At 42.7% G+C, this 20,383-nt stretch overlaps 3 protein-coding genes across 3 annotated transcripts in view; 1 reads left to right on the top strand and 2 right to left on the bottom strand.

Moving 5' to 3' along the window:
- Window positions 1-4,731: 4,731 nt before the first annotated feature.
- csf3b (colony stimulating factor 3 (granulocyte) b) lies at window positions 4,732-7,231 on the bottom strand. The gene is made up of 5 exons (XM_043234109.1): window positions 6,795-7,231; window positions 6,486-6,634; window positions 5,906-6,004; window positions 5,262-5,402; window positions 4,732-5,166 (listed from the first exon to the last, which is right to left on the bottom strand). The coding sequence occupies exons 1-5, from the start codon at window positions 6,808-6,810 to the stop codon at window positions 4,987-4,989; spliced, it is 585 nt and encodes a 194-aa protein (XP_043090044.1). The 5' UTR covers window positions 6,811-7,231; the 3' UTR covers window positions 4,732-4,986.
- A 6,796-nt stretch (window positions 7,232-14,027) lies between these two features.
- On the bottom strand, window positions 14,028-19,368 carry psmd3 (proteasome 26S subunit, non-ATPase 3). Its single transcript, XM_043234110.1, has 12 exons — window positions 19,096-19,368; window positions 18,360-18,550; window positions 17,988-18,125; window positions 17,760-17,896; window positions 17,494-17,684; window positions 16,356-16,459; window positions 16,164-16,278; window positions 15,698-15,817; window positions 14,857-14,960; window positions 14,628-14,783; window positions 14,355-14,405; window positions 14,028-14,264 (listed from the first exon to the last, which is right to left on the bottom strand). Exons 1-12 carry the CDS (start codon window positions 19,229-19,231, stop codon window positions 14,187-14,189), a joined length of 1,521 nt encoding a protein of 506 aa, XP_043090045.1. The 5' UTR covers window positions 19,232-19,368; the 3' UTR covers window positions 14,028-14,186.
- Window positions 19,369-20,126: 758 nt separating this feature from the next.
- Window positions 20,127-20,383, top strand: part of ankle1 (ankyrin repeat and LEM domain containing 1) — a 9,823-nt gene continuing 9,566 nt past the window's right edge. The window contains 1 exon segment of the mRNA XM_043234084.1: window positions 20,127-20,176. Within this exon segment, the coding sequence (XP_043090019.1) occupies window positions 20,127-20,176 (50 nt within the window).

The following is a 20,383-nucleotide window of genomic DNA, read 5'->3' as shown; positions in this document are numbered from 1 at the left end:
GGCATCTCCCAATCATGCCTCTCCAGGTGTCACTAGCAGCATGAACGTTGAAGTCCCCCAGCAGGTCGATAGAGTCCATGGTTGGAGCGCTTTCCAGCACCCCTCCCTAGGACTACAAGATGGCTGGGTACTCTACACTGCCATTCGGCCCGTAGGTACAAATGACAGTGAGAGTCCTCTCCCCAACCCGAAGTTGCAGGGAGGCGACCCTCTCGTCCATCAGGGTCAACTCCAACCCATGGCTGCTAAGCTGGGGGGCTATGAGCAAGCCCACACCAGCCCGCTGCCTCTCACTGCGGGCAACACCAGAGTAGTGAAGAGTCCAGCCCCTTTCGAGGAGATGGGGCCCAGAGCACAAGCTGCGCGTGGAGGTGAGCCTGACTATCTCTAGCTGGTACCTCTCTACCTCCCGCAACAACTCAGACTCTTCCCCCCCAGAGAGGTGACGTTCCATGTCCCTAAAACCAGATTCTGTGTCCAGGGGTTGGGTTGCAGAGGTCCCGGCCTTCGACTGCCGCCCAAACCACAAGGCACCGGCCCCTTATGGTCCCTCCTGCAGATGGTGGGCCCACGGGAGGATGGCCCCACGCCCCATGCCTGGCTCCATGGCGGGGCCCCGGCTGCGCCTTACCGGGCAACGTTGTGATTATTTTTATTGTTCATAAGGGGTGGGGGTGGACCGCTCTTTGTCTGGCTTGCCACCTAGGACCTGTTTGCCTTGGGAGACCCTACCAGGAGCATATAGCCCCGGACAACCTAGCTCCTAGGGTCATTCAGACACTCAAACCCCTCCACCATTTTAAGGTGGCAATCCTAGGAGGGGAATACTTTCTGTATGTGAGTATAGGAGAGCATAAGTCTAAGTCCCACAAGGCTCAATTCTTGCGCCGCTCTTGTTTAGCCTGTATATGCTCCCACTAAGTCAAATAATGAGAAAGAATCAAATTGCCTATCACAGCTATGCTGACGACACGCAGATTTACCTAGCCTTATCACCAACTGACTACAGCCCCCTTTGACTCACTCTGCCAATGCACTGATGAAACCAACAGTTGGATGTGCCAAAATTTTCTTCAGTTAAACAAGGAGAAAACAGAGGTCATTGCGTTTGGAAATAAAGATGAAGTTCACAAGGTGAATGCATACCTTGACTCAAGGGGTCAAACAACCAAAAGGCAAGTCAAGAATCTTGGTGTGATTCTAGAGACCGACCTTAGTTTCAGCTGTCATGTCAAAGCAGTGACTAAATCAGCGTACTACCACCTAAAAAATATTGCAAGAATCAGATGCTTTGTGCCCAGGCAAGACCTGGAGAAACTAGTCCATGCCTTCATCACCAGCAGGGTGGACTATTGTAATGGTCTCTTCACTGGGCATCCCAAAAAGACCATCAGACAGCTGCAGCTCATCCAGAACGCTGCTGCCAGGATGCTGACTCGAACCAGAAAATCAGAGCACATCACACCAGTCCTCAGGTCCTTACACTGGCTTCCAGTGACATTTAGAATTGATTTTAAAGCACTTTTACTCGTTTATAAATCACTCAATGGACTAGGACCTAAATACATCGCAGATATGATCACTATTTATTCACAGACCACTCAGATCACTGGGATCAAGTCAGTTAGAAATACCAAAGGTTCACACCAAACAAGGAGAATCTGCTTTTAGTTATTATGCTGCTCGCATCTGGAACCAGCTTCCTGAAGAGATCAGATGTGCTGAAACATTAGTCACTTTTAAATCCAGACTCAAAACTCATCTGTTTAGTTGTGCATTTACAGAATGAGCACTGTGCTGCGTCCGAACTGTTTGCTCTATGTATTATCTTCTTTTACTTTAAACTGCTTTTTAAATAAATCTCTTTGCTTTAAATTCAATTTATCTTAAATCAGTGTTTTTATTTTATTTTAATTTCTTTTATTGTTATTTAACTTCCTCTCATGTAAAGCACTTTGAATTACAATTGTGTATGAAATGCGCTATATAAATAAACTTGCCTTGCCTTGCCTTACTCAAAAAAAACCCAACTATTCAACAATTTGTCTCTTTGCATCACCGAAGCGCCATTTTGGAGAATATCGAGTGAACGCAAAACACATACACTGTTCTGTGTCAGCCGTGAAACAAGGATTTGCTGTAGAAAACATTATAACGACCTTGTCTGCCTTATTACATTGATTTAAAATGGGGTCAGATTAAACTGTGTGAGGTAAAATAAGTGTTTTAAAATGATGTGACAACAAAAGTAAAAGGAATAAATAGTGCATTTACAGTATTCACAAGGAGCTTAAAACAACACAATAAAACTATAAAGTCAATACCATTAAAACAGTCCTTAAGAATACCAGTAAGTTTTAATGTGAAAGTGTCTATCGGTGAAAATACGACCCAAATAAAGCGATAATCCAAAAAATGAGATGTCTTTAAAACAACTCCTCAATCCAGCTGGAGCAGACCATGGGTCATTGACCGAGATTGTTTGCCATGCTGCTTGCTTTATACTGGTCTACTTCCTTATTCTGGTCACGTGACTGATATGTATTGCATGTATGTCTTCATAAAAATAATCATGAAGATTTTTATTTTGTTAACACAATTGTATTCTTGGTGAACAAGTTCTTAATAAAGTACAAAGAACTTTGATAAGAAAAGAAGTCTCCACAGCAGAGTATGACATTGCTTTGACCTTGTAACAAGTTATTAAAGCAATAAATCTTTCATTCTTAAAAGTCTTTTATGCAGAAAAAATAGTACATGTCAATAAAATAAAATAAAATAACATCTGCCACTGACTGTAATTGTGTGATTTGTAGGAGGCTGTCCCCGCTGCAGGCTGTGATCCAGCAGAAGCCTGTTTCTCCAGCTCCAGAGGAATCATTATGTGTTTCTGCATGTTAGCTTGCACACGTTACTGTCGAAACTTGATCGTAGTTTTCCATCTTCCCAGCTTACGTGTGTTTATTTAGCCTCTATTTGCATTGAATGCAGGGCTAATTCTGGATTTTTGAGAATCAATTCCTCCAAAAGGCTTTAAACCATTAACTATCATTAACATTTTTCAAGATAGACATTAAGGTGCACTATCCAAACTTACATTTTTATAATTCATAAAGAAAAATATGTATGGGGATGATGTTAATGGTAAATGTCCCAGTGAATTAAGTAAAGACCCAATTCTAATTTCTTTTGCATCATAAAAGGGCAAACAGTACACTAAAAGGGATAGTTCACAAATAAAAAGAAATTCAGTCATTAATTGCTCACCCTCATATCATTCCATCCTCCTTGATTATGGACCATGAAGCATGAGTGAATAATAATAATGAGTAATAGTTGATAGTTATTTTAGTTTTCTTTGCACAAAGAAAGTCAAAACAAAACAAATGTAACATAATTTCATAAAAATGTATGTGATAAAATAAACAATACATTTTAGATCCTGTAGTGGGTTCCTGAGGGCAAAGAGGAGAAAAGACACAAGAAGAGTTTATCCCAGAGGGGGGGTTTATTTACAAGTGAGCAAACAAGGAAACCAGCCAGGGAAAGCTTGACTGACCTCCAGTCTGCGTTCAGTGAAGAAGTGAAGAAATCCTCTTGGGTGTTTTCAGGGGAGAGAAATCTTCTAAATAGACAGGTTTCAGCAAGGTATCTGCTCACACTGTACGAGAAGATTGCATGCGATGTAAAGGCACAACCTGTGATTTATGTGCTCAAAATATACTACTATATGAGCAGATAGCTATAGATACCTTAAAAAAAACTCAACTAAAAAGTAGAAGAGTACAATGACAGGGATGTATAATGACGAGAGTGACCAATTTGTTATTAAATGCAGAGACGGTCTCTGTAATCAATTCAACGATAATCGCTAGAAGTTAAGTGTCCCCAACAAAGCAAGCCAGAGATGACAGCGGCAAGGAAACAAAACCCCATCCATACAGAATGGAGAAAAGAAACCTTGGGAGAAACCAGACTCAGTTGGGTCCAGTTCTCCTCTGACCGGACGCCCAGCACTTAACTTCCAGTTCAGTTTTAAACGCAGCTGTGTCAGATAGTGTAAATGTACCTAACAGCAGATGAAGAACACAGCAGCGATTCAGTCATAGTCCTGTAGAATTTGCACATAGTTCCACTAGACAAGTTATACTTCTTTAACTGAAGGAGGAAATACATCCTCTGTTGTGCTTTCTTAAACACGTGTAATGTTGTGGGTTAGAGCATGTAAACGTCTTTGTAAAATTGATAATCATCTCTACAGTCTTGCCAATATTCACATGCACACACCCCTGAGGCGCACCAGTACTGAGAGTACCCCGTTGTACTTGATTGATCCGGTTCATCCTCTGAACACTATTCAAGACATTCTGTGTCACGGCTGACAGAATGTGTCCAGCGGATATTCTCCAAAATGGCGCTATGGTGATGCTATTTTACCAAACTGGTTCAAGTATTGATGTCGTTCATAATGTTATGATTGAAGCACTGAAGGCGGACGGAGCCGGACAGAGTTCATTACTGGGCAGTCACTGGGACAGTCACAAGCCTTCTGGCCATCTCGTGTTTTAAAGACGAACAAAGCTTTTACTGGTTTGGAACAACATGGGAATAAGTGATTAATGACAAAAAAAAATCATTTGGGGCTGAAGTAACCCTTTAATATGAATTAAATTTGTGTGTGTGTGTGTGTGTGTGTTTTACCCAGACAGAATGTAAATAAAATGTAAAAAATGGATAAGCAATATTTGATCAATAATAAATAAGCTTTAATAAAAATCTACACAGTACCCACAAGGTACAAAATCTGTCAATTTAACATCGTAAAAATAAAAGCAACAATAATAAATATTCTAAAATCATATATTAAATAAATAATAAATACTTTAAATAGTTACAACAATTAAACACTAAGTTCAACTTAAACTTAGCAAGGACTTGTGCGAGTACATTTCCACCCAGAATCAGGACCAGAGTCAGGACTGCTTTCTAGTTTGATGCAGCGATGTGGCGCAGACTGCGGAAGACGTCCTGTGTAAAGCTGCGCAGCTGCTGGAGAGAAAGATGGAGGGCCACTTGGACTTCATAATCGCCACTGAGCCGTGGAGACAGCGGCGTGAACACGGCCTTCTGGGATACGGTGCTGGGAATCTGAGCCAGCTCCTGCATCTGAGCAACCACAGAGACAGCAGATACTCAAACTAAATCACAGCCGTTAGGATATCTTCTACGGTTTGCTTCTGTTAAAGGTCTGGAGGTAATACCTGCTGGACCTGAGCAGACAGGTCTCTGATGTCGGCGAGCAGGATGGTCAGCTCTTCTGTGGAGCTCAAGAGTCCTCTGATGTCCTGCAGAAGTTCACGGTGTAGCTCCAAACCAGCCACAATGCGGCTTAAACTCACATCCTGGTCACAACACAACCGGTCACAGATATTTAAAGCCTGTTTGTAGGGGTGACGCCACTGACCAATATCTTAACATAAAGCTGACATCTGCATCTCAGATTTACTTCATTTTTCATCATATCTGTGTCTCTGGAGCACAGAAGCAGTCATCAGCAGCACCGGTAGATTTATAGCAATGGGTCAAAAATGTGACTTTTTTTTTTAAATGCCAAGAATCATTAGGAGAATTCAAGATCACGTTCCATCAAGATTTTATTTTGTAAATATATTAAGACATATTGTCTTGTAAGTAATATGCATTGCCAAGAACTTGATTTGGAGAGCTTTAAAGGATATTTTTTTTTTTATCCCTCAGGTTCCAGATTTTCAAACAGTTGTATCTCAGACAGATATCATCCGATCGTAACAAACCAGACATCAGTGGAGAGATGTATACATGTCAACAAAAACAAGGTTTTGTGCTCCAGGGTCACAGAGATACTTTACTAAGTGAAAGTGTTTACCATGCTGAGGTCCTCTGACTTGAGCACCGGCGGAGCAGGGATCCTGAGATCAGTCAGTAAATAGTCCAAGTGTTCAGCTTCACCGGAGAGAGACAAACCCTGCAAACAAAAGCGTCTCCATCATCAGTATACTAGCAGAAACATCACACCATCTACACTGAACAAGAACAACAGTTTTTAGTTATTAGTGAACTAGAGATGAATGGCTTAAATCTTCACTAATGCATTCTCCTAATGGACTCTCTCACATTTAGGCGGAAGTCTTCATAGCTGGGTTAACTTGAAGAGCAGTTTATTAGAGTACCGCTTATATATGTATATGTTGCATTTATATATATAATATATTTAGCATTTCTATTCGGTGAAATGGCGAAAGAACAACTCTTTAAAACGACTTTAAGTAAAAAGAAAACTCAAAAGATCCTGATAACGGCAGTCAGAACAAATTCCCTTACGCAAAGGTAATGACTGTACATACATGAAAAACCCAAACCCATATTCGTCTTCTGAAAGGGTCACTGGTTATGACCTAAAGTGTCTGCACCTGTCCTGCTCTACAGCGCTCAGCACGCATGCTCACCGCGTTTTTGACGCACGCCCGGTGCGCCGCGGGAAGCTCGCTCAGGACCTTCTTGGCGAAACTCGTGGCGCGCTCCACGGCGCGCGTCATCTCCTGCGTGTGGAGCGGCGCGGCGTGCGCCAGCGTCAAACAGCACTGCACCGCGACAACTGAAAGATGACCATTTGATGATTATTAGCAAGCGATGTAAACAGTGCTCTAACAAACGCTACGAAATATTTGCATCGTTTCATTTCGTCTAAACAGCTTTTAAATGACTACCCATCAAGTTTCAAAGTCCGTGTACTACACGATCAAAGGTGTACTTACTGAGGTAAAACTTCATTGTGGTTCTAGGTGTATCGAATATTTTACTGCATTGATTTACGGCATCCTAGTAGCCTATTTAAACCTATTGAGATTGTTCAACCAGGGAAACTTTTATGAGCTGTCGTTATTGCGCCTAAATTGTAGTCCTATTACGTGTGATGTATTGCGAAAAATCAATAAGGAAAGGGGAAAAGAAAAAGACACTCCTATGTTTCCGGTTTTTGGAGAGGGGGGAAAAGTGAAAACGCCCCCAAAAGTGGAAATTGTTTCACGTTTCTTGAACTAAATTATGCTCTCTTGAGAATCAGAACAAGTGCTCCTCCGCATACTTCTTATTTTTAAGGCGAATTTAACGATACGGTCATTGATGTAACGCCTTTCTAACATTTAATATCTGAAGCACTTGAAGACGAATTATCCCGGGAATTCTTGTGTTTCGTCACTGCAGGAACGGCGAGAAAAAGCCCAGACTGCAACAATAACACGTCACTGTGTTTGACGGACTGCGTCACTGACAGCGCTTCCGACACACACACACACACACACACACACACACACACACACACACACACACACACACACACACACACACACACACACACACACACACACACACACACACACACACACACACACACACACACACACACACACACCCACCGGGATTAAAGCTGTCAGAAAGTATACATGGGTAAAACAACTGACTCACTTCCTTCACAAACATTCAGAGGCGTTTCTTTGGTGTGATTCTGCTCTAAACGACAGGAAGCGCATAAAATATTCAGAGGAGCTGCTGAGGAAGTAATTTGCTGAATCTTGAAGAAATTCAGAGATTACACAACACAGGCGTTCTGTCAGCACACTTATAATCATGATATACTGTATGACTAATTGCATTATTAATTGAGATTAGGTCAATATAGGCTACCTGTTTATTTCCATATTTGTAGAATATATTTTCCTTGAATATTACATTTCTAAATATTACATTTCAGCAAGGATATATCGAAGCGAATCATTAGCATCACCCAGGGCAACCGAACCGCTACCAAATGACATTGAATTCAGGACGCTAGCAGCACAAAGTGGCTGGAGAGATATCGCTTTAAAAGCTAAGTTTCACCATAATCTAAACGACAAACTAACCTGTAAAGAGGAGGATTTGTCAAACGTAAGAACAGTAGGGAGCATCTACATCACTCACCCATATCAGTCACAGTCAAAACACGCCATGATGACGAACCCATGCAACTCAATGTGTCATGGCTTTCTGAGGAAGAAAGGGAGAGATGCCATCAACATCACTTGAGCTTCTACTGCGGTGCAGCAGGATGCCCGCACAAGTCCCGAACCATGCCCAGGGTGAATATTGAACATTTCTTTCTATTCAGTAACAAAACATTCACATTGCCCATCAATCTCAAGGCAACCATGCACCCCACCTATTAAAATCAGTGATACCCTCATAGGTGAAGGGATCACCCATCAGACGATCTACTCCATCAGGAATCCATCACATTATACATTGTTGATTCAATCAAACATGAAGTTATCCTGGAATTTCCTTGGCTCATTTCCTCTGTTTATGACCCCAATATCTCCTGGTATCATGGTAAACTGACTAGCTCGTCAACATTCTGTCACGATTGCTGCGTCCCCACAAAGCCTAAACCTTGTCTCATGACCAGCGTTGAATGTCCCGAACCATGTACAAACCCGTGAATATCCCTTCCTGTTACCATGACCTTCAGTATTCAGTAAGACCAAAGCTACACAGCTTCCTAATGCCATGCCTCCCAAGAGCAAAGTTTACCCGCTCTCAGAAGCCCTAAATACAGGTTTAATCCATTCTTCTACGTCTCCAGCTGCTGCAGGATTCTTCTTTGTTGAAAAGAAAGAGACTTGGAGGATTGAGACCCTACATTGATTACAGAGGACTGAACAACGTTAATGTCAAATTTTGTTACCCACTTCCTCTAGTACCTTCTGCACTGGAACAGTTACGGGAGGCCACCATTTACACAAAACTGGACTTAAGGTGCGGAACTGGACTTATATCAGCAGAACCGGGAACACTCCTCATAAAACACAATATCTACGCTAATATTAGTCTTGTTTCTTTCTTATTCTGTTTCTCAGTTTGTATACAGATTAGATGGTGGATCAGCACCCAGACATTATGTTCATCAGAGACCAGAACACACACACTAAGTCATTTACACTATCTGACACAGCTGCATTTAAAATTGAACTGGAAGTTAAGTTCTGGGCATCCGGTCAGAGGAGAATTGGCCCCAACTGAGTCTGGTTTCTCCCAAGGTTTTTTTCTCCATTCTGTATAGATGGGGTTTTGATTCCTTGCTGCTGTCACCTCTGGCTTGCTTTGTTGGGGACACTTAACTTCTAAAAGTGCTATATAAATAAAAAATTATTGATTGATTGATCATGGAGGAATTACAGTGGGCACAACAGCATGAACCACCGCCAGCTCATTGCCCCCCTAACAAGCTGTATGTGCCCCTCGGCCTACGACAACGTATCATGCAGTCCACACATTCCTCAACGCAGGTCACCCTGGCATTTCCCACGCAATCCGTCTGGTACATAATTCATTCTGGTGGCCTGCAATGCCAAGAGAAATTGCAGCTTATGCAAAACCCCTAAGGAACTGCCCTCTGGACTCCTCCAACCACTACGCATCCCACAACGCCCTTGGTCTCACCTGTCCATAGACTTTGTTACTGATCTACCTCCATCCAATGACTTCACTACCATCCACTACCAATTCACCTCCCAAGTTTGGAGAGCTTTCTGTAAACAACTAGATAGCCTCATGTCAGGTAACCATCCTCAATCCAACAGCCAAGTTGAATACCTGAATATTTAAGAACCTATTGCAGTCGAGAGCAACACAGATGGTCAGAATTTCTACCCTGGGCTGAATATGCCCAGAACTCTCTTATTCACTTGTCCACGGGCCTCACCCCCTTTCAAAGTGTCCTGGGTTTCAACCTCCCCTGTTCCCATGGTCTGGTGAACCCTCTTCTGTTCCAGCTGTGGATGACTGGATTCAGCGTAGTGAGAGGGTGTGGGACAGTGCACACATCCGTCTCCAGCGGGACAACGGGTCTGGCTCTTGACAAAAGACATCAAGTTACGGCTACCCAGCAGGAAGCTCATTCCAAGATATGTTGGCCCTTTTAAGATTCTTGAAATAATTAATGAGGTCACGAGAGGCCCCAGGACCACCACCACCACTGGATATTGACGGGCCTCCTGCTTATCAGGTTACTGAGTTGGTAGACTCGAGGTGAAGGGGTCAGCTCCAATATCTGGTGGACTGGGAGGAGAGATCATGGGTAGCCGCCGAGGACATTCTGGATCCAGCTCTCGAGGAATTTGACAGAGCCAGATCTGACTGACCAGCACCATGACCACGGGGATGACGACGTCAAGCTCCAGTAGTCGTTCCTAGAGGGGGGGGTTCTGTAACACCCAACCAGCAGAGCAAGCCCTCACCCAAATACTAGCTGTGTTCTAACCCCAATGCTTCCTCTGCACTCACTTCTTGTTTGATGGCTTTATAACCAGAGGCCCTCCAGGTGATCATTGCGAAGTATTTCACCCTGCCTTACTGAGCGTTTTCTTTGTGTATGATTTTGTGCGTTTCCCTGTTTTTTTTTTTTTGGATCCACTTCTCCCCTTCTGCTTAGTTTGCTCATTGCCTGCCCAGTGTTGCTTTTCATAAAACAAGCTTTTTTTCATCATATATATATATATATATATATATTCATTTTAAAGCATATGAACGAACTCTTCTCGTAGGACACAATGTTTTAGATGTGTTGAGAAGACAGTAAGTGTCATAGATTTGATATAATAATGACATTTACAGTTGAAAATATTTTGTCAAACCTAATAGCTGTTAAACTTGCTGCATGCTTTATATCCTATGACTCACGTATGAGTGACATATGGACTGATTTTCATACATTCAGAGGTTTTATTCTCATAACTAGTACGTACTACTGGCTAGATGTCTTCTTTTTTCACCTTTATCCAGAAAAACCATTTGTTAATAATGAAAGAGGAAAGTAACAAAGAGTAAACACAAGCTAAAGTCAGTTCATTGCTGATTCAGTGATGTTATCGTCCTGTTCAATATCTTCCAGTGGTGTCTGTGCTCTCAGTCAAGAGTTCCTTCACTGAACAAAGCAGTCTGAATGGGCTGTTTTTGAAAAGAAACATGGCTTTGTGGGTTTCACACATGCTCATTGTATGTTTGACCAGTCAGTCATTTATGCTTGAATATTCTATGACTGGGACAGTTATATTTAATAAAAGTTTAAAGCACACCACCTAACAAGCAAGCCGTTCCCTGAACTACAGACACCAGAGATCACCAGAGACCTGCTGCGATCTTCCACCTTCCCTCCGTGTGTGTGTTCGTTTAGACTTGTTTCTTATGGGTTTGTGTAATGTTGCGCACAAACACACAAATGGATTGAGCAGATTTCAGTACTGTAAGAAAATGATTTTCTTATATATTTGATAAAGTACTAGTTGAAATTAGAAAACACTCAGATACCTTCAAGTTACTGATGTTAATCTGTCACCTGCTGCTGATTTTAATTATATGACAAACCCTGCCTCTAATTTTCATTGTGAATATTAAGACGCTTTAAGATGACTGAGACCCTGTGAAAGTGTCCTGATGAAGGCTAAAGGGATGACCCTTGAGAAGCTGGTCATTTCTAGAATATCTCAGATTTATATTGACCTTAATTCATTCAAGTCTGAATGTCGAATAATTTCAATGCTGCAGCCCAGGATCTGTCTCAGGATGTTTAAGAGAAGTTGTACTGAAAGCAGATTTTTCACTCCACTTCCCTAAGCGCTTCCTCTCGGGGGAATCCCGGCGCCACTTCATGAAGTTTATATGAACAGACCCTCGATCCCTTGAGTCTGCTTCAATTAAACATAGTTGACTCACGTAATCACACATTTTATTTCGCTCAAAAAAAATCAAGAAAAAGAGAAGTGTGCTCTGAAAAAAATATGTAATAAAGTGGGCGAATTCCCAAAAGGTCTAAGATATTCTATGTGTCTGAAGTGTAATAATGATTCAAATTGATCTTAACATTTTTTTTACTGTACTAAAACAGTAAAAACAGAGACGCCTCTGTCAAACTCCTGAAGTTTGCAGACGACACTACAGTCATTGGCCTCATACAGGACGGTGACGAGTCTGCTTACAGACAGGAGGTCAAAGAGCTGGCTGAATGGTGCAGTCTGAACAACTTGGAGCTCAACACGCTCAAAACAGTGGAGATGATAGTGGACTTCAGGAGGAACCCCCCTGCACTCCCCCCACTCACCATCATGGACAGCACTGTGGCAACAGTGGAGTCATTCAGGTTCCTGGGCACCACAATCTCCCAAGACCTGAAGTGGGACACACACATTGACTGAAGTTCAACCTGCCACAGGAGCTGCTGAAACAGTTCTACTCGGCCATCATACAATCCATTCTCTGCACTTCCATAACTGTCTGGTTCAGCTCAGCTACCAACTCTGACCTCAGAAGACTACAGAGGGTAGTCAGGACTGCTGAGAGAATCATTGGTACAACCCTCCCCACTCTCCAAGAACTGTACCAATCCAGATTAAACAAAAGGGTTAAGAAAATCACTCTGGACCCCTCACATCCAGCACACTCCATCTTCAAACTGTTGCCGTCTGGTCGACGTTACAGAGCACTGAGTACCAGGACAGCCAGACACAGGAACAGTTTCTTCCCCCAGGCAGTCCATGTCATGAACACTTGAGGACACTTATTTAACATACAGATTGCACATAACACTGCACAAACATAATTCCTGTTTACAGTATATTTATATATATATAATTTTATTTTTCTGTTTTGCACATTTTATATTCTGTATCTTGTATAGTGTATATAATTCTCTTTATTATTATCTGTCTTGTCTTGTTATCGTGTTGCACTGTAGAGTTTCTGTCACTACAACAAATTCCTCATATGTGTAAACATACTTGGCAATAAAGTGATTCTGATTTTGATTCTAAAACATAAAAATAGCATAACATGCTAGGTGAAAAGCAGCACTACATCAGTTGCAGGAATGTGTTTTTGCTTCAGCCTGTGTGACTCTTGACAGTAATTTGATTGGTTATCAAGGCATACCTGTCATTACATAATAAGCTCAGGTGTTATATGCCATCAAAGTAGCGGTAGAGTGATTATAAGGAGCATATGAAACCATACTTTGATGTCATCCACCGATTGGCCGCTTCAAGAAGAACACGCCTGTTATCTCTGATGGAGTCTGAGAGGAAAGACCAGTACTATTCTATGATCCTCTGGAGTTTGTGCCACAATACCCAGCTCAACCGCTAGATGTCGGTGTTACAAACATCACCTTTCAACTTCTGAAATCTAACAAACCAAACACCTAAAACACATTTTTTAAAAGAGGTCAAATGATGTTGCTAAAAGGATCATTATTTGTGTATTTGGTGTAATGAAACAAATGATTGTTTCTTTTCAAAGCCCTGCCTCCTGAAACGGCTCGATTTATACAAAGCGTGTCGTTCTAATAAAAGCGAGGTGTGCTCTGATTGGCCAGCTATGCAGACATAATTACTGATTATAATGACTTATGCATCATCCCTTGGAAACACAAAGCAGTTTCAATTTAGTTTCACAAGTGCTAACTTTAATAATGAATATCTCTTTGGTTTTGACACTTTTTTTCCGACTTTAGGGATAGTTTCTATGCACAAATAGCTTGTAATACCCCAAAAAGAAAACAAAACCTGAAACCATATCATACGACCCCTTTAAACCTAGAAAGTGTGAATGACAACGACAGCTGCTGTTCTTTTTCAGTTCTTCTCACCTGGTGCACAGATGAACTTCCAGACGAGATGAACCTCAACCATATCAACCACACATTTAACTCTGGTCTTTCATTTTAATATAAGAAAGTGAAAATGTAAATAGACAAGTATACTGTACTGTCTGGCCAGATTAATCCTTAATCAATTCCACCCATTTCCAAACTAGTCTCACGTCATTTGGTCATTTCATAAAGACACGGCTTTCAACTCAATGCAACACTAACAAGTCGCTATTGTGTTTGAGATTGTTCATGCATTCATATGAATGTATAAACCTGAAGCATGCTTCTGTGAAAAAACAACAAAACTGAAGAAGTTCTGACGTTCTTTATCATGTTATATCACACAGTATGTTCATGGATTATAATAAGAGCAAAACTAAAGATTCCGGGAGGGACAGACGAGAAAAATCCAAAAAAGAAAGACAAACAAAATAAGAAAAAAAAAAAAAGAGGATGAGAGATTGCAGACTCATGGGAAACTGTCGTCATCATCTTCCGCCATCTCTTTAGCAAACTCCAGGTCCTGCTGCTCCCGCTCTCTTCTCTCCTGTGAACACAGACAGACAGACACAGGGTGAGCTCCAGCAGACGCTCCGCACTGCGTGTGTGTGTGTGTGTGTGTGTGTGTGTGTGTTACCTCTGCAGACTCCAGGTCCTTGTTGTATGCCTTCGGTGGAAATCTCATGGCCTGCACAGAATCAGGTGAACAGCACTTACATCACTGTAAACCACCACACTTTAATTCGATGCATTTATGGTGAAACTCATTTCTATCAATCCATCTTCATTTTTTTTTTCAACTTGTATTTATGTAAATGAACACGTATGCATGTAGACTACTTGAAACATTCCAGGCTCAGGTCACAGGAACACATCAATGTGATGAGCGGCTGAAGCCCAGAAACCCTACCTTGACAGACATGTTGTGAATATCCAGACAGAAGGAGATGCGCTGGTGGAAGGCCAGCTGGGGCTCTCGAGTGCTGTAGATGTCCATGGTCTCTTTAGACTGGACGTAACCTTTCTCGTGGTTTATGCTGGCCTCGATCACACCGTCACGGATGGCCTGGACAGACAGAGAGGTCAGATACTCTACCTGGCTCCCGAAGAAGCCCAGGGGAGGACGGAGCGAGCCTCACCTTGGCCACGATGAACTCTGCGTCTTCAGGACTGTCCAGCTGCAGCTTCTGAGCGATGTCGGCCAGAGAGATGCGTGAGTACGACAGGCTGATCATCCTCACCCCTGCCCCAAGCACACAACCGTTCATTCATATACACTTATGAGCGAAATTAAGCCATTTGTGCTCTACAGTCTATTTAGACTTTTATTTTTCTGTATTTCTACTAAAAATCCTCTTCAACATCCAGGATCATCAGCAATATGATTGTCAGACATGTTTATCATTGCATACAGCTCATAATCAGTGTCTGAGATTATCATTAGTTTGTAAGTTATTGTTCCAGCCGCAATTTTGTGGAAATACAAATTTGGCACATCAATGAAAACGATCAGGAGGACAAACAATTTTATTTTAGTTTTCTATTATTTCTTACTAAATCTGAAGACAGATTCCATTGTGTGTACTTTAAGGTAAGAGTCCGATTAATCCATTTATTTGAACTATAATCTTAGTCAAATATTCACATGCACTAAACTTTGAAAGTGCTAAACTTTTTTTGCCCATGATAAGATGAAAAGTTTTCTTTAGCACGTCAACAAATTCTACACACGACTAATAATTTATTCAAAGTTTCAAGTTTGTTTTATTTTAATTACTCTTACGAGATATGAATGCCAAACTTTCCAAAAACTGAATTTTAGAAGGCAGTAGAATAGGAATCATCTTTGAGTTATGTTTCCAGCCTTCAGCATCCGCAAATCAACATCACACCTTTACTCTCACGAACACAGACGGCACAGAACCAGAGCTTCTGGATCCAGACAGATTGGACGTGAGGGTATGAAGGTTAAGATCTCACCGGTTTTGATGACGTTGTGTCTCAGACGGATGATCAGCGTGTAGGTGCCGTCTGTCTGGAACTTCTCACCAAACTGATCCAGAGCCTGGTTGAACTTGGCAAGGTTTCCAGTTCTCACCGCTAGAGGGCCAGAAACAACAGTTACTATGAGATACAGGCCATAGGAGGAACTGAAGAGTGTCAGTACACTGAGAAGAAACAACATTAACAGGAAGTTCAGAACAGCAAATATACGTTCATTCATGAAACTCCGAATACATCACCATGCTAAAATCATGATGGAACTACTTGAATGTTTTCTTGAACGTGTAAAACGACGCATTGAGAAAATCCGTTCTGCATCGATGTATCATCCCAGTTTGAGGATTTCTACACCTGTTCCTCCCTCACCACTGAATCCAGTCTGACTCGTGGCCTGTCACTGAACTGACTGACCGCACAAACAGGTTTGATCTCAATCAGTTACCCTGGGTCAGCAGGAAGTAGGGCATGAGGGACCTCTTGAGAGACGGCTGGCGGAACTGCAAGCGGTCAGGGATCTCCCCCAGCAGCAGCTCCACCACGATCAGCAGCTTGTGCACCTGACGGACACACAGTGGACAGTCAGTCACAGCCCATCACCAGCAGCCAGCCCTGAGAGAGAGAGAGAGAGACTCACCGTCTGCTTGAAGCCCACGGCCGTGTGCTGAGGAGCTTTACGCAGGGCGTTCGTCAGAGTCCTCCTCGCCTCCGAATACTCCAGCTGGATGGCCTTGATCCGCCCTGGAAACAGGCAAAGGACAGATCTGATAGCACAGAGTACGAGCTGGGACACAGAGTCTTAGTGTTAAATTAATGTAGTCTCATCACAAAAAGCTTCATAACAAAAGTTGCTCACTATATCCCATCACACACAATGATACACGAGGGGTGGATTTTGTTTTATAATCAACATAACTTGTACTGAACCCAGAATACTCCATGTCTGATGAAGAGCTAAAGCCTCGGTGTAAAACTAAGATCTGAGAGCCACTAGTTCAGCACGAGATGATTTAGTAATGAGATTTAAAGTTCATTTAATCAATAGTTTTAAATAAGTGCAATTAATAATGATATTACATTTCCTGTTTATACAGATTTGACAGTAAAGCTCTAATGTTAGTTGGCTTAACAACAGCAACATGCTAAATCTAATATCAAAATTGAATATAGAACATGTATGTATTGTACACAAGTGAAGAAAGGTTTGCTTTTCATAATTCTTCCAAAATAAAAAATAAAACGGACAAAATCAGATTTCTTAATGATATGATATTTTAGAATAGCAATGTTGTAAGATCAAAATGTATAGAAATTAATGACTAATGGTCTGATAAACTCTCCTCCGCTGCCATCTACAGGTTATAATGGTGACTATGCATTTTTACATTTTACATAAATGTAGCAAAGTACACCTTGGTCATCCTATTAAAATAACATTTATATAGCATCATTTTTAATTCTCAAAAGCTGTACAAACCCTGAAACTAACTGAATGCATCCGACTCAACACTAGTTACCGCTTCTGGTCAGTGCTGCTTTGACACAGGTGAGAAGAGGTTCAATTCTACACAGAATTCTGTTCGGTGTCACACAATCAACTCAACTGAAGCCGTTCTGAGCTCCAACGAGTAGCGGGATTTTCACACTTTCGTTTCCCTTCTTGTTTGATTTATAGCAGAAACAGCAGGCCTGCCGAGCCGAACATCACGAGCGCTCAGGAAGCTTGAGGTCTGTTCACAGCCTGACCGCATGCGGTGTACTTGAAGGTGTCTCACCGGTGTAGTACAGATAGCGCGCCCACTCGTTGTTGTTGGCCAGCTCAGGGAAGATGGACTTGGACACCAGCTTCTCGGCCTGGTCGTACAGGTTGTACTGCAGGTAGTTGCGCAGCAGCAGGTTGAGCAGCGTGGCCTGACCGTCGGCGTCGTGTCGGAGCGTGGCAGTCCTCAGGCGCGTGTGCAGGAAGCTGGGTGTGAGAGAGAGCAGAGTGAGCTCAGCTCAGAGGAAGCTGCGTGTAGAGTCATGTGGAGAACAGGCTCACCTGCGCACCGCGTCCAGCTGGTTCAGGAACTCGTACACGCGTGAATGGTAGTAATAACACTTGGCAGCCACCAGGTCCAGAGCCCGGCGGTTCTGAGAGCCCGTCTTCTGCAGCAGATCGTCAGAGACCTTCTGGGCCTGAGCAGGACAGACGATCAGACTTGGACTTTATTTGATTCATATTCTCACGGCTAAGGGTAACTAATAGAATCAAAGAAACCCTGCTGACCTCGACGTAGCGCTTGTTGTTGGTGAGGTAGACCACCATGAGCAGCTGCAGATACGCCTCCACCTCAGGGATGAGCGGCGTGGACGCGGCTTTACCGGTGCGAGGCCTGAACTGGACGTCTCCGTCACCCTCCGCCGGCTGAAGCACAAACACAACAGTCGCTGTAACACACTGCCTTTCAGAGTAACGTACAAGAAACATGAGCTGGGATGAACATTTAACACAAACATTCCTGGAAACATATAGACAGTATCTTATTCATATTTCAAATAATCGGTTATCAAAACATTTTAATGTGCACATTTTAGTGTGCGTGTACAGCCCGCTTCTGATTTCAGAGCAAGCTGCAGACGTGTGCTCCGAGGAAGCTACCTCGTCCAGGAAGCCCAGCAGGAACTCTTTGCTGGCGGCGTTGGACGTGAAGAAGCCAGACACGGCTTTATGCAGCACGTTGGGATTGAGCCGGCGGCTGGTGGAGGGCAGAGCTCGCAGGGCTCGGAGAACGAAGCGCGGTTCCTTGCCCTGAACGGCCTTCTCGATCTGCTTCACGTGCTCCTTGATATCTGCACACCACAGACACATTCAGAAAGAGATAGTCAGTATGTTTCACTCCTAGCCAGCTATTAAACGATCAGAACGGTCGTCCGTATCTGGCATCCAAACACAAGTCTTTCATCATATTGTAGCGGTTTCAGGAGTCACCGAATATTCAAAAGATGCCACAATCCTGCTCACTCTGTGTGAATGTGTCAGAAGAGGTCATTAGCATTTAAAGAGACATGCAGCAAAACAGCTCGCTTTGAACAGTACCGTTTGAGAACGGTGTTTTTTCCACTACCGTTGAGAAATTTTGACCAAAGTCTGTTGAAGACGATGCATGAAGACCCCAATAAATCATATTAACCCGAAAACGGCCATCTGGTGACTCCTTTAACCGTCCACTGCCAGGCTACTGTGTAACTGCTGTGTACTGATTTGTTCGTACGATCTTTCCTGGTCCGGTAATAAACGGGCAGATTAGAGAGGAAGTCGTGCCTGATATATACGATAAAGTGTGTGTGTGTGTGTGTGTGTGTGTGTGTGTGTGTGTGTGTGTGTTTGTCCAGACCGTCGAGCGTCAGCTGGTCCTGCTCTCGCGGCGCGCGCTGGTCCTCCTCCTTCATCTCCACATCCTGGGGCTCCGCGCCGCTCTTCTCTTTCTCCGCGCGGGGTTTCTCGCGTCGCTTGGCCGTCGCTTCCTTCATGTCGCCGCTCAGATGCTGGAGCTAGATCGCGTAACGCCAAAATCACACATGTAAATAAGAAGTGACTGGAGCTCTTGAATTCACACCGAAGATGACTGGCAATTCTGACGGGCCGCGATGCATTGTGGGACGCCGACGCTCTTCCTCGCGCGGTTTCTGTGAGGCTCGAGGAGAGTGCTGCCATCTAGCGCTAGAGTTACTGCAGCAGTTTGCTCACTCCATAAGAACACACTCGATCAAAGCATGTGCTCATTTATTAGATACATAATAATAAGTCCTTCACTTAACTTAAGTCTTTCACAACAGTGTCCATTGGCTTTGCTTTTCTTATTTTATTGCAGTTTTTAAAACCAAGAACATTCAAGGGCAATAATGTATAAAATATTTTTTAAAAATAAGCAATAAGAAAATCCCTTAATAATTACAAATTATTTAAATAGTACATTTATGGCATCATTATTTTCCTGTCTTTGTATTTGTTTCTTTTAATGTTTCCATTTTAAAATAAATAAAATTTGTTTCTTTTTCTTTTGTTTCTTTTTTTTTTTATCAAATTTTGAAGTCATTTAAAAAAATAAATAAAACACCTTTTCTTTGTTTCTAAACCAACTGACATTTTTTTCCCTATGTGATATATTTATTATTCCAAATTAAATATTTGTGAGGGAAAAATTGTGTTTGTGTGTAATCCTACCGTCTCTTCTCAACGGTCACGTGTAGCGCTGACTCCTCCGGGACCGCGGGCGGCGCTGCAGCGTCGGACCGGAGCGGAAACCGGCGAATGGAGGGAAATTCTATTTTGGATGACAACAGAGTGTCACGATAAACACCGTTGTTCAGGATGGCTTTGATCAAAGCATAAGGAGCTGAGCGCCTCTCCGAGGTGTGCTGAAGAATGAGTTTAGAAGCTTCTCTTCTCGACGCGCTCGGGGACGCGGACGCCAGGTGAGTTAACTAACTTCAACCGAACGTGTGAACGGTACATAAGAGCGCTGCGTCTCTGTCAACCACATCAGAGTCCACACTATCACTTCAGCAGAGTTTTACTATAGTTCCTGCCCGTTTTAACACATTTTAAATAAGGGGTTATTAGTATGAACGCTTAATATACCTTAAAGGATCTTCCGAATCGAAGCATGTCGTGTCGAATGG

Source organism: Puntigrus tetrazona, unplaced genomic scaffold (assembly GCF_018831695.1).
Source record: "Puntigrus tetrazona isolate hp1 unplaced genomic scaffold, ASM1883169v1 S000001062, whole genome shotgun sequence".
NCBI classification, from domain to species: domain Eukaryota; kingdom Metazoa; phylum Chordata; class Actinopteri; order Cypriniformes; family Cyprinidae; genus Puntigrus; species Puntigrus tetrazona.
Note: the sequence above shows the minus strand (reverse complement) of the source record. Positions and strands in the feature narration are given on the sequence as shown.

What these genes read in the sequence shown, in the direction of transcription:
- csf3b (XM_043234109.1), bottom strand. An exon ending in GGGCGTGCGTCAAAAACGCG is followed by an intron (nt 6,005 to 6,485) that starts GTGAGCATGCGT and finishes TTTTGTTTGCAG; the next exon opens with GGTTTGTCTCTCTCCGGTGA. An exon ending in TGTCTGCTCAGGTCCAGCAG is followed by an intron (nt 5,167 to 5,261) that starts GTATTACCTCCA and finishes GTGGTTGCTCAG; the next exon opens with ATGCAGGAGCTGGCTCAGAT.
- psmd3 (XM_043234110.1), bottom strand. Translation starts at nt 19,231, where the DNA reads ATGAAGGAAGCGACGGCCAAGCGACGCGAGAAACCCCGCGCGGAGAAA. An exon ending in GGACCAGCTGACGCTCGACG is followed by an intron (nt 18,551 to 19,095) that starts GTCTGGACAAAC and finishes TGTGGTGTGCAG; the next exon opens with ATATCAAGGAGCACGTGAAG. An exon ending in ACAACAAGCGCTACGTCGAG is followed by an intron (nt 17,897 to 17,987) that starts GTCAGCAGGGTT and finishes TGTCCTGCTCAG; the next exon opens with GCCCAGAAGGTCTCTGACGA.